The 14,136-nt window shown below is 41.4% G+C and overlaps 1 protein-coding gene across 2 annotated transcripts in view; it reads left to right on the plus strand.

Moving 5' to 3' along the window:
* The window catches only part of FSD1L (fibronectin type III and SPRY domain containing 1 like), a 33,544-nt gene that overhangs the window by 15,275 nt on the left and 4,133 nt on the right, over positions 1-14,136 (plus strand). Inside the window, exons 6-13 of one of the 2 annotated variants that reach the window (XM_035140664.3) lie at positions 409-530; positions 2,884-3,093; positions 3,385-3,483; positions 7,570-7,699; positions 9,323-9,355; positions 11,438-11,538; positions 12,310-12,561; positions 12,708-12,796. In XM_035140664.3, the coding sequence (XP_034996555.3) occupies positions 409-530; positions 2,884-3,093; positions 3,385-3,483; positions 7,570-7,699; positions 9,323-9,355; positions 11,438-11,538; positions 12,310-12,561; positions 12,708-12,796 (1,036 nt within the window). The remainder of the gene's footprint in view (positions 1-408; positions 531-2,883; positions 3,094-3,384; positions 3,484-7,569; positions 7,700-9,322; positions 9,356-11,437; positions 11,539-12,309; positions 12,562-12,707; positions 12,797-14,136) is intronic. The other variant, XM_035140665.3, reaches the window with a different exon arrangement.

Here is a 14,136-nt window from a genome sequence, read left to right on the forward strand (position 1 = left end):
GTGGGGTCCTGGAAACCTTCCAAGTTGCTACTCGTAGCATCAGCAGGCGTCCAGAAGTTATAAGCCTTGTGAAGCTTCCACAGAGTGGTTTTGTATGATGTGCATGTTGCAGAAGCAGAAGTGGATAGTTACAAAGACAAACCCTCAGCATGGTCGCTTGGATGGCTGAGAGGTCTACGGGAAAAAACCCCAGCCTGAACCCCCTGCAAAAGATTTGTTCTGACTCTCAACTTGTCAGCAGTAGTCAATCTAAATAAAGGTTTTGGTATAGTTTTGTGAAGTGCCAAGCCTCCAGTATCTGCTTAACTTTTTATCTAGACATTTTAAAAAATATTGAAACCCCTGTCTTCCCTGTCTGTTGTTTTTGGCTCCTGCTTGAATGATTTTTACCTGATTTCTACCCTTTAGAGTCACAATGGCTCCAGCGTTCCGCCTGTCCTTGAAACCCAAAGTGAGTGACAACATGACGCACCTGATGGTGGACTTCTCTCAAGAAAGGCATATGCTCCAGGCTCTAAAGTTTTTGCCAGGTAAAAATAAGTCTGCACAGCTTTGAGCTCTTTGGAATACTGCTGCCATGTTTCCAAAGAGGTGAGGAATAATCTTTCCTTTTGCTGTAAAGATGCCTATGGGTGAGTGTGAAATGATCTCCTCCCACTTCCCACAGTGTATCGTTTTGTATATATTTAAAGTGAGCGTGGGACAAAGGAGAACACTCTCCCCTCATATCGAAGAAGGGAGGGTGGCAGAAAGGTTGGTAGCTGTGTAGATGACAAACAAGAAATACATTTGTAAGTTTGCAGAGTTCAACAAGGGGCCTCAAAAGGTCTTTTGTGGTGCTAATGATCCCCCCAGATTTCATACTTTTGAAAAAGTGTCTTGAAAATACTGACCACTCCTGTGATTCCCCTGCTTTGATGTCAAACAGTTAACTATTTCTTAATTGCTTCCATAGTTCTCGTGTTTATTGTGCACCTGAAGATCCTCCCTAAGTTTGTCCCATTTAAAACTTCAAAAAACATTTTTTTAAAAACAGATTGTTCTGTGGGTCCCCTGCAGCAAACCAAAGAGAGTTGGAACCCCCCCCCCCCTTCGCTGACTCCCCCAATTTTTTTATTTTTAAGGTTCTTCAAATTTATTTTTCACTTGAGTTGTCATGAATAATGAATGAGAAAAGCGATTTGAAATAGCTGGTGGGGGAAGCCTTTTTGAAGGCAGCCTTGAGAACTTCATTTCTCAACATGACTACTTTGACATGCAGGCCCTGGGGACTTGTCCATAGATTAGGGCAACCCTCTGCCAGAAAAGGGCTAGCCATTCTGGGTCTAAACGCATAGCTCACAGATATAATACTGGAGCTTACTTAAGCTACCCATCAGATTATTATTATTTTATTTTATTATTTCTTATTGAATTTGTATACTGCCCTATACTCGGAGGTCTTAGGGCGGTTCACAGAACAAAATATAAAACCACAAAATAACAACCCAATAACTCCCCCCCCAAAAAAAACCCCACCACATTTAAAAATCAATCTAACCAAAGGCCTGGTTAAAAAGGAACGTTTTTGCCTTCGCCTAGCGGCATAGCAGGATCACCAGCCGAAGCTGATGGAAGGCACTCCAGGCCACTGAGACTCTGGATGCTTCAAATGTACTTTTGCAGAGGTTTTGTAAGGATGCAAGTTCCCCTATTTTGCACAGCCACTTTGCAAGCAGTATTTTTGTTCCTGAGTTTGCTCATGCAAGGATAATCTAAGACTTTGTATTGAAATATCAAATTAAAACTGTCAGGATTTCAAATCTGATTTTATCTTCTGGATGATGAATTGTTTGGGATCTTTTGGTATAAAGACTTTGAACAGTTATGAGTGTTTGCATTGGACACTAATTCTAACTGATGGCTAAAACAGCTCAGCTTTAAATGATGAAACCCAAAGTGAGTCTTCTGACATTCCCAACTTTTGACATTTCATACTGACTGTCTTTCTGACACCTCAGTCCAGAATGTCAAAATACTTATTGATTTGTGTCTTTGACAGCTTCTCATTGTTCCTGCTTCTCTTTCCTCCCCCTCCCTAGCAAAAAAACAATATATATATATATATATATATATATATATATATATATATATATATATATATACCAGAAACAGACCTTTATCCACCCCATGTTTGAATTTGAATGTAGCAAACTTCTTTTTCAGCTTTCCCAATTAAGAGAAAATAGTAATCTCTGGGATTAAATATTTAGCTAATCTAAAAGTCCTGGGGCTTTTACCCCTGAAGAAGGGGACAATCTTACTTCGTTGTGCTGTGATAGTTGTAGGGGACATTGTGCGCTCTCTCTCTCTCTCTCTCTCTCTCTCTCCATCTCCATCTCCATCTCCATCTCCATCTCCATCTCCCTCTGATCTTCCTCTCTGTGTGTGAGAGAGAATGAGGGGAGGATGTTGCATTCCTCACACATGGTGGCACTCAAACCCCAAACCTTTAAAACTATTTTGGGAGATGCTCCTTGGCATTGCATATTTGTTCCAGTAGCTGTTTGATCCCTTAAGCACAAGCCTTACTGGCTTGCGTTTTTTTTAAAAAGGTCAACCTGAAACAGAAGGCAGGCAAAAACACTTTTAAGACTCATCACAGAATGAATGCAGATAGTTTAGAACTGCAATCCTGTGTACACGCCATTCCGTTAATGCATAGGATCAGTGAGCACATAAAAGTGATCAGGTCAAACCTTAGCCAAAGGATTTTGTTTTTAATCTTAGCCTGTCTTTTTGTGCTTAAGTCTGTGCTCACCGATCTGGATCTTACCGAGAGAACAAGATCAGTATGTGGGTAGCAGTTGGGTTTATCTGTGATCTGTTTTATTTCCTTAACAGTGCCCAGAGCTCCAGAGATAGTTCTAGCAGATTGTATTGTGGCTGACAACTCTGTAACGATTTCATGGCAAATGACAGAAGAAGACAACAAAATTGATCACTATATACTAGAATACAGGAAAACCAACTTTGATGGGCTTCCTCGAATAAAAGACGAGAGGTGCTGGGAATCTGTGGACTACATTAAGGGCACTGAATATACATTATCGGGTAATTTTATTTTTCTATTCCCTCCAAATTGACTTGAGTTGCAACATGAGCTTCATACTTTTTCACGGGAATCTTTTAATGTCAGCTCCGCCATCAAATGTGAAGCCTGCATTTGCAAATGTTTTGCACTCCCAGCATGATAAATGGAGATTTGATCTCATTCCGTTTCCTTGACTTCAGCTAATATTGATATAGTACTTAAATTTGTCTGTAGCTTGGGAGAAGCAGCACTTTAAAACTCTATGCATATGCTTTTCCTCCTTATAGTACTCCCCCCCTTCTCTCTTTCAGGTCTAAGGTTTGACTCAAAATACATGAACTTCCGTGTCAGAGCTTGCAACAAGGCCGTGGCTGGGGATTTTTCTGACCCAGTGACTTTAGAGACGAAAGGTAAAACTGGATAGCTAAGAACTAGCACCATATAGTGGCTTGAATATAGGAAATGCATGCTCAGATCCCATCTTGGCTATAAAATGTACAGTATTGTTTTAGGGCAGCAGCTGTGTACCTTAATGTATCTCCACTCGTTAGGCCCCAAAGCCAATTTAAGTGAATTGGAGGAAAGGATTGAAGCAGAGGACTATAGTATTTGCACTGTCTAAAGCAGGGGTCAGCAAACTTTTTCAGCTGGGGGGCGGTTCACTGTCCCTCAGACCTTTTGGGGGGCTGGACTATTTTTTGGGGGGTGAATAAATTCCTATGCCCTACAAATAACCCAGTGATGCATTTTAAATAAAAGGACACATTCTACTCATGTAAAAACACACTGATTCCCGGACTGTCCGCGGGCTGGATTTAGAAGGCGATTGGGCCGGCCCCGGCCCCCGCGCCTTAGTTTGCCTACCCATGGTGTAAAGCAGGCACCCCCATACTTCGGCCCTCCAGGATCTGAGGGCACATAAGCCTTCTAAACAAATTCTAGCATAGGGAGATGGAAGTGCTAGATAGTGCCACTCCCACTTGATAAAAAGTGCAGATTTTTTCATCCTAAAGCCCTTCAGTAATGGTGCTGTGATACACAGTTGACAAAAACTTACCAATTCTAAGCCATCAGTTTAAAGCCATGCAATTGTTTAACCACTTTGATAGCAATTGTGAGGCACATGGTGGATTTGTTTGTGGCCCTGCAGCAAAAACATATTTTAGCTTTCTTGGTGTGATACTTGAGCCAAAACAGTAGTGAGATTTTGTTAGCTTTCCTGGCCTGCAAGTGGTTTCTTGCCATCTTGCAAAGTCTCAGTGCTGCAGACTAGAATATGTTGCCAAAGCAGATTCACACTGTTAGCTCACTTACTTGAGGACGGGTAAAACAACATGGCTTTTTGCTGATGTGCCTGCTTCTTTCTTAGACTTTTATCCTGTTATGGCCTCATATTGGTGCATTTGATATAACATTGAAGAGCCTGTCTTCCTATCCCATGATAGAGATTGGGATCATTTTCTGTCATAAGTGTTGAAACCTTATGTTCTTTCTGTTGATTCTTAAAATGCCTCTCACCCTGTGAGCGGCACAAACATATATATCACCAGTTCCACCTGGGTGGCATAATATGGCTGCATAAATATTATCAGAAGTGTTGCAAGCAGCCTCCCAGCATATTGAATCATGCTCAGGATATTTCTTCAGAAAAGTCAAGAAGCTGCAGAGTGTTTGCCCACGAACCATATATTGCTCATCTATTTTAATATTTATATTTTTAAAAAATAGCAGGACAGTTCATTGAAATGCAGAAGCACTACCAGTGTAGTCCATTAATGAGAAGTGTTCTTAATGATGCCATTGAGTGGCTTTCAAAGTTCAGCACTAGTATAAGGGTCAGTTCTCCCAACCAGCTTTGGGATTTAATTTCAATTTATGACAATTTGTACAAGCCTGGGCTGAATGTGAGTGTGCTAAAGATGTCGTCAGCAGAGGGCTAATGCACAGATCAGTCAGATCAGTTTACTTATGCCATATGAAATTACCAGTTGTGTCTCTGTACTTGCACATTGGTGAAAGAAAAAGTCTAGAAAGCTTTTAGTGGTCAATTGCTACTGTAAGGAACAAAAAAGCATTCTGAATTTTTAAGTCAGAGAACATCTTTGAAGCACTGGATTATAATCCTAGCAAGGCAAAAACAAGAGTGCAAGGCAACAATCTCCATAACAATCTCCATATTTAAAAAGAACTTGGCTTGTCGGCAAATGTGCTTGCAGGTCGTATCGCCAAATGTTGCACTTCTAAAATTAGAACTATTGCCATGCATTTTAGGGATTTGCATTGCTCAGCTTCACATCTACTATCTTCGGGCATTAGGAAAACTTTCCATGTCTGCTATATAACAACTGAAACTATTCAAGCCTTTTCAACCTATGCCACTCTTAGAGCTGTACCTTATTCTCATTTTAGTGATGGGTGAGCATTTCTCGTTGACCTCCAAAACTATGTGTTTACAGTGCTTTTCAGTGAGCATCCGCCTGGTAGAATCATCAAAATCAGCATTGCTTAAACATACTGTTGACCTTTCACAGAGGAATTTCAATTCTTGTATTCTGTGAAATACTAAAGAACCGTGTCTAATGCATTCTAATTGAATAGAGTCTGTTTAGTGTGACACATATTGTTTAGCTTCCAAAAATGAAGGCAAACACAGCAACATAGCCTCAATTATTCTGCTTAGTTGGCAGTAACAAAGATTAAATTTACCCCACAACAAATTCCAGCGAGGAGCAGTGGCTCAGTCTGACTGCTTTGTTGTGTTAAAAACTCTCGGTCTCTGGAAGAGTTACTATCTACCTCATTGTCATTGCCTAGAAAGCTTCTTGAATATATCTCTTGAGTAAAACGTAGCTGTTTCTGTCATATTCTCTCCAGATATTAAGTTCTGCCTGTTACACATTTGGCTTCACCCGTGAAAGATTGGATGCTAGTACATTTTTTTATAACCTGTATGTATCTTCTAGAATCATAGAATCATTCTAGAGTTGGAAGAGTCCACAAGGGCCATCCAGTCCAACCCCCTGCCAAGCAGGAAACACCATCAAAGCACTCCTGACAGATGGCTGTCAAGCCTCTGCTTAAAGACCTCCAAAGAAGGAGACTCCACCACACTCCTTGGTAGCAAATCCCACTGCCGAACAGCTCTTACTGTCAGGAAGTTCTTCCTAATGTTTAGGTGGAATCTTCTTTCTTGAAGTTTGAATCCATTGCTCAGTGTCCGCTTCTCTGGAGCAGCAGAAAACAATCTTTCTCCCTCCTCCATATGACATCCTTTCATATATTTGAACATGGCTATCATATCACCCCTTAACCTTCTCTTCTAATGTTCTGCCGAGCCAATTGCCATGCTTGCTTACAGTGGCATCTCTTACTTAGCTTTGAAAATAACTTCTTGTATTCTTCCTTTAGTCATAAGAACTTTTGGAAAACTATTGCTTGAAGAATGCTGTGGGACATCAAGCCTGCAGGCTTCCCTTTTAGCCAAGCCATGCACATTTGCCCAGTACCTGGTGTCAATTTATGATATCAGATGTGGAGCTAAGCTGAAAGGTTTTTTTGCAGGGGCTGCTGATCAGCATTGCTTTGTGGGCTGTGTCTCCCCCTACTCAGTTTGATTTCAAGCCATGCAAACAAAAGCAGGTCACCTGACATTGTGATGTCAGGTGATTGACGGATGGACCCTTGGACAGTGGGAGAGGTAACGATCTGGTCCCCTGGCTGGACCCAGCTCCCCTGTCCCTGCTGTAAACTGACAGCCTTGACAGTTAACAAAAAGATTTGCCCTACATACTGATTTCCCCCCTCCCCAGATTAAAACAGAGAACTATAACAGGCTCTACATTTCAGAACAAGATGCATACCCTGGCACTGTAAATTAAGGGCCAAACTGCACAGGACATTGGTTACCATTTTCAAAAAGCATGCTCAGACTGGTTGCTCATACGTCAGAGACAAAGCAGCCAAGGGCCCCTAATCTAGAACATGCTCCAGTGCTGATTTACTGCAGAAAACTGCCCTTTCCAGACTGTTTGCATCCAAGGTGTTGTTTGTAGTGGGGGGGGGGGCGTGTTTCAGAGCAGAGAGGGAGGGAGCAATATTAATCCATGCAGGGCCCCAGTCCAGATCAAAAGCAAGCGGCAGTTAGCTCTGTTGGTTAGAGTGTAGTGCTGTTATGCCAAGGTTATGGATTCAATTCCCATACGGGCCACGTGCATTGCAGGGGGTTGCACTAGATGACCCTTGGGAGTCCCTTCCAACTCTACAATTCTGTGGCTCTATGATTCAATATTCCGGATTAGGGGACTATGGCTGCTTTTTCTCTAATATAAAAGCAGGCAGGTGGAGTGAGCATTTAAATAATTAGAAGTATAGTGTCAGAAGTAGACTTGTCTTAGGTAGGGAACCTGGGCAGCCTATCTAAATATCTTAACTTCTTCACTCTTTGCATTCAGAAAAGGTGTGACTAACCTTTTGATCTGCATCTTTTCTCTGGGCAGCTCTTATATTTAACCTGGATGGTTCATCGTCTCATCTTAACTTGAAAGTTGAAGATTCCTATGTGGAGTGGGATTCTACAGGAGGCAAAAGCCAAGAAAACAAAATTAAAGGAAAAGAGAACAAAGGCAGGTAAGGGAAACTGAGCTCCTCCTCCGATGAAATCAAGTAACTTGTAGATGTCATATTTAAAGGCTGTTGCAGCAAATAGAAATTTGGTCTATCAGGTAGGAAGGCTTCCTATGCAAAAGAGATTACTCATTGCCATAAACTTAATGAATCCATTCACACTAAACTTAATGTATTTGGCAGTACAGCATACTTGCTGGTAAAGTTTTGAGGCAGCTGTTGAAGCGAATAACTTTGAAACCTGTGTTGGAAATGGGGAATTCCTTGTTCTGGAAAAAGTGACAGTGCTGCAAGGCAGCTCTAGTTCTGTCCCCCCCCCCCCCCCTAACATGGGTACATTACTAAAAACGATTCCCCCTGCTGAAAAATACTAGCAGTCATATTCTTCTTAAGGTTAAGAGTTTAGCCCTTATGGGTTTTTATATTTTATTTACATATAAACACACGTGGAGCACTGCTCTCTAGCATCAGGCAGCAAAGAGAAAGAACAAAGGACAAACAGTCCCACTTCAGGAAACACAGTAACACAAACATCCTGTCTCTTTCACTTCCCACTGTGGAATGTAAACACGTATACAGTCATGTGATAGACAACAATCCCATGAATGCAAACACGACAACAATCCCATGAATGCAAACACGGGGTATGAATCTCCAACAGCACATCCTCACTCTTAGCCTGTGTCCTATTCAGCTGCGCTCTCCACACCCAGGTTAGTTGAGTTTCCCAGAGGGTCCTGAGGAGATGGGGAAAAGCTCCCTCTCCACTCATGGCTCTTCTCCCTCTGTCCTCTCCTCCGTGTTGCCTTTAAATGTTGGGGGTTTGTTGGCATACCATAAGCTTCCACAATTGCCACATACCAAAATACAGTGGTACCTTGGTTCTCGAACTTAATCCGTTCCGGGAGTCCGTTTGACTCCCAGAACCATTCTAAATACCAAGGCATGGCTTCTGATTGGCTGCAGGAGCTTCCTACACTCAAGCGGAAGCCTCGTCGGATGTTTGGCTTCCGGAAAATGTTTGCAAATTGGTGTTCAGGAGCTGATTTGTTCGACAACTAAGCCGTTTGAGAACCAAGGTACCACTGTATTGCCGGTTCGTAGGTGACAGGGATGTGCCCTCCTGCACTATAGGAGTAGCATTGTCTGGGAGCAGGCAGATGAATTCCTGTCAAGTGAACTATTGCTGACTCCAAATACATAGACCACTTTTCTTACTTGCTAGGAATTATTTTCCATAAGAGGGAGGAGGCGGCTCCAGGCCTGGGGAACTTTATAAGGCTGTAGTCTCAGTAACAGGAAAATATTTCATGTCCCCCCCCCCAAAAAAAAAAGCTGTGAAAAGGGAGTTGGTAACACATTAAGTTCAATAGGTAAAAAGGCTATGAAACTCAAACAGGGTCTAACAGATTCCAAACTTATTTTATGCAGACTTAAACCATTTCGGTTACATTTCAATTTGTAAGCAAGTGGGTGTTTTCTATTTGTAAGTCTGTGACCAGCATACAGTTGTTAATAGTTATCAGAACAGATTTGTAGTGGTTTTAAATACTATTTTTTTTAACAATAAAAAAGTGTGTGTGTAGCCACGAAGTAGCTTTTTAATTACCTATTTTTGTCTGACAGTTGCCAGATTACCCTTCTGAAGAACAATACAAGGTGACAGTGTGCCTCTTCATAGCCATAGGGTTCAGCTTTTTACTCTCCAATATTTTCCTTTCAATTCTTGCTCTCTAGAGTTAGCATGAATCAATCCAGCAGCCTTTACCAGTAGACAAAGCCACTGTTTGCTGTTTAGGTCCTTCTTCCCCTTATTTGTCATATTTTTATTTACCATTCAAACTGCCTTTCTGTAAAATCACCAAGCCAGTATATAAGTTTCGACAATTTACAGAAATGAGAACCGCTAACACTAAAAATAGGCAACATAAAATGCACCAGTTGCCAACAAGCTAATGCCTCTGGTATTTTATGGTACACACTGGGCTGTGTCCCCAATTGTAATGGGACCATAGGCCTAGTCTTTCACTTTGTAGTCGGCAATAAATGGGGATATTTGATTCTGCCGGCACTCAACAGACATAACTGCATCCTTTAAATACAGAAATACTTCACAATCTTTAAAGGCAGATTCTGCCTTTTTCTCACCCTGCCCTTCAGCCTTACATTCTCTGCATTAAGTAATTTTATTTCAAGAAGGAGCGTTGAATTTTTGCACTGCATGGTCCCATCCTCTGCAAGCAGTAGCCAATCAAGTGAGGTGGATCATTTTGAAGCATGATGCTGTGTTTTTGTAGCATTACTGGAGAGGGGGACAAGGCTATTTGGCCTCCGTGTATCACCTGCAGTATAGATTTCAGCCCTTGTGTATTCTTCCCTCTGGAGATGCAGGGACTTGAGTTAGGCATACAGAATTGGAAGTTAGACTGGCTTTCCGGGTCAAATGAATATTTTTGACATTTTTCAGTTATGATTCATGTTTTTCTCTGAGAATGCACATTGTCCAAAGAACTTGTTGTTCTTTGATGTTACATGAACAAATAAAAACGCCATAGAAATTACATTAGTTAGTTCCACAGTGGCTTATCGAAACAAAACTGGCATGCATGTTGGCATTGCAACAGTACAATTAAATGCAGAGAATTCGGCTTGTATTGAATCATGTCTTCAAATGTACCAAATATAAAATATTATAAATGCAATTGTGTACCTGTAAAGGCTGCTAATTTTAAGGACATCTTTTGGGTGAAGGGAACTCGGAGCACTTACCTGAAAAATAGCATGTCAGCATTTTGGTGGAAGCGGGAAGTTATTCTGAGTTTGTGCCTTCCTTGTATCAATTGCAGCATCTTTTCAACGAACATGCTATTTTTCTACATAACCTGGCAGCAAACCTAACGTGTTGCTTTTATGATAGAAAGCAGAAAGTAGTAGGCTTCCTAGTAACAATGTACTTGGAGTAGGGTCAAATACTGTGGTGTGTCCTCTTCCTTTCCCAACCCGGAATATATGCTTTTAATTTCTTGGCTTTGCTGTCTTTTCATGCTTTCACTTCTTTCTTTTTTTCTTTTGGTAAGTAACTTTCCTTTAATACGTTTCGTTTGTTCAAAGGCCTTTTCAGTGTTGCGTTTAAATGTCTTTAAGAATTCACAGCAGAACTTTATTCTGAAAACAGTAATGATATATTTGCTTAAACACTTCATATTCTTGGAATATGCTCCTGAAAACTACGATTAAGTTGAGGCATACTGACTGCACTCAGTGCAATGCCAAAAGCTGTAAGATGCCACCAGAGGTGTGGGGAAGATGGCTAATGTATTGGGGACTGGGTTTCTATCTTATTTTAAAATAACTCATTTCTAATCGGATCAATGGGACACTTCCACCCCCCACCCACCTCCAGAATTACACTTCAAGTTCACTCATTCCTACCCTGCACATATCCCTCCTAGTCTTCAGTAATAGTAACTTTTCTGTTGTCTTAGCATGTTTTTTTCCCTACTGGTAGCCGCTTCTGTGCATGGCTATTTGTTTGGATATAGAGACTTTCAGCATGGCTACCTGAACAGACCCCTCTAACAGCATGTGAGCCATCTGTGACCATAAATGCTTCTATGAAACAATCTAAAACCGGATTTATTTTTTTTAAAAAATACTAACTTGGTGCCTTTGCTTGTATGCTGTTGTAGTCATGGTTGCATACTGCAGTGCAGAACAAACTCATTTCTTGTCATCTTACAGAAGTGGAACTCCTTCCCCAAAGCGATCATCTGTTAGCTCACGTTCACCTTTGATAAGGGGCAGCAGAGATAGATTTACTGGGGAATCGTACACAGTGTTGGGTAAGGTTTTTTAAAAAATAATAATTCTAAATTAGTTTTTATTATAAAAAATTGTGATACAAAACAAGGAAAAGTACATACAGCACCTCCACTTTCAATTCATAAAATCTTTTTCAGTTTGTTTACATTTGGTGGGAGACAATTATTTCCATAGACATTGGGAGAAAAGAGGAAGAGGGTTGAGGAGGATAATGGTCTTTTCATTCTCTTGTATAGTGCAGAGTTTTTGTGGCAGCATCTGGTGGGTAGGTCCTTTATTTATAGAATTATTTGGGGTTTTTTATTGTCATGTTGAGAGATGGGAGGGTCCGAACTTTGGTTACTTGTGTTTGGTTGATTGCAGTATGGTTTGTTTGTATGGGGGGGGGGGGCAGGATTGTTGTGTCCAGATTAGCCATATTGATGTGCATTGTGGTAAAGGGTTTTTTTTGGGGGGGGGGGTAAGCTTTCTTAGTTTTTATCATTATGATCTGCACTGGAGTGGGAAACCTTTGGTCCCCTCCACATGTTGTTAAACTACAGCTCTTGCCAGCTCTTATCGAGCATGGCGGGGGATGTTGGGAGTTGTAGTTCAGCAACATCTGAAGAGCCAAAGTTTCCCCATGCCTGATTTACACAACACTAAAAAGATTGGGGATTTTCACTGTCTAATGAAATCTATACTCAATCAATTATGGGTCTTATCATTGAACAATTTGTGTTTACTCTTAAGCTCTAGGCAGCACAAGCTTACTTGGAAGTGTTCATTGTTGCTTCTCTGTTTCGTTACAGGAGATACTACTATTGAGAATGGGCAACACTACTGGGAAGTGAAAGCCCAGAAGGATTGCAAATCCTACAGTGTGGGGGTAGCATATAAAAATTTGGGGAAATTTGACCAGCTAGGGAAGACTAATACAAGCTGGTGCGTGCATGTGAACAACTGGCTCCAGACTACATTTGCAGCCAAACACAACAACAAAGCAAAATCGCTAGATGTCGTGGTTCCAGACAGGATAGGAGTCTATTGCGACTTTGATGGAGGTAACTTAGGAGTCCTCAGAACTATACATGAGAGAGCTGAAATAATGTTACTCCTTTACCTTCTGAGAATGTGTATTAAGGAATAGACAAATATTACACATCAGCTGAACTCTTTTAGAAGTATTAACATGCTTTTCTCTCTTCAGGTCAGCTCTCTTTCTATAACGCAAGCTCAAAGCAGTTGTTGTACACCTTCAAAACAAAATTCACCCAGCCGCTACTACCAGGTTTCATGGTCAGTACCTACCTAATTTAACTCGTTTCATCATTTCTGCTTCAAGGGCTATTTTACTACAGTTACTTTTAGGAATGTTTTCATAACGTGGGAAAGACTTGCATCGAATGCCACAAATGCTTGGTGGTGCTTTCGGGTTATTGACGCGTTACTGTCTGACCTCAAAACATGTTTATACAGTGGAACCTCGGTTTACGACTACCTCCGTTTACGAAAACCTCTGTTTACGAACACCGCAGACCCAGAAGTGTTTACATCCGGGTTCCGTGGCATCGGATGTGCAGGCACGATCTGCATTTGCAAACCGAGGTCCCACTGTATGCTTATTAAACTTGGTTGCTCTAGGAAAAACTGGCAGCCACTTAGATGACTAGCTCCAGGGCTCTGTATATGCCTGAAGAAGAGAAACCTCGTAATGGGAGCGGCTAACCTTTTGACCCTTCAAATGTTGGTGGACTGTAATTTCCATTATCCCTGACCTTTGCCTGTGCTGTCTGGGGCTGATGGGAGTTGGAGTCCAGCAGTATTTGGAGGAGGACAAGATGTGCAGCTCCCTGAAAATCTCTAGCTTACACTTTTTAAAAATAAAAAAGCAATGTATTATAACTCTAGCCCTCGTAGCTGCAAAACAATGTGCATAACTTACACAAAATTGCCTGGGAGCAGAATTTTGGTTTTGTTCTATATATGTATGTATATATATATATATATATATATATCACCGAAGTTTTCCTGTTTAGATGATCCTACCCAGATACTTAGAAAGTTGAAGTAATTTTAATCTGTTTCAGTATTTTAACATTTGTATGTTTTTAAAGTAGGGTTGTGAATTTTTCTCCCTTAAAACAAACTTGAATGGGAGCTGGAGTGTAATATAGAACACTGTCAGAACTAGACTCCCCACCACACCACACCTTGTGTTATAAACTTAAAAGGTAAAGGGACCCCTGACCATTAGGTCCAGTCGTGACCGACTCTGGGGTTGCGCGCTCATCTTGCATTATTGGCCGAGGGAGCCGGCGTATAGCTTCCAGGTCATGTGGCCAGCATGACAAAGCTGCTTCTGGCAAAGCAGAGCAGCACATGGAACGCCGTTTACCTTCCCGCTATAGCGGTTCCTATTTATCTACTTGCATTTTTGACGTGCTTTCGAACTGCTAGGTTGGCAGGAGCTGGGACCGAGCAACGGGAGCTCACCCCGTCACAGGGATTCGAACCGCCGACCTTCTGATCAGCAAGCCCTAGGCTCAGTGGTTTAGCCCACAGCGCCACCTGGGTCCCTGTTATAAACTTATGAAAATGCTAAACTGTCAGCCTCCTCTCTATATAGATAGCGAGAA

Source organism: Zootoca vivipara, chromosome 15, assembly GCF_965207765.1.
Source record: "Zootoca vivipara chromosome 15, rZooViv2.hap1.1, whole genome shotgun sequence".
Taxonomy (NCBI): Eukaryota; Metazoa; Chordata; class Lepidosauria; order Squamata; family Lacertidae; genus Zootoca; species Zootoca vivipara.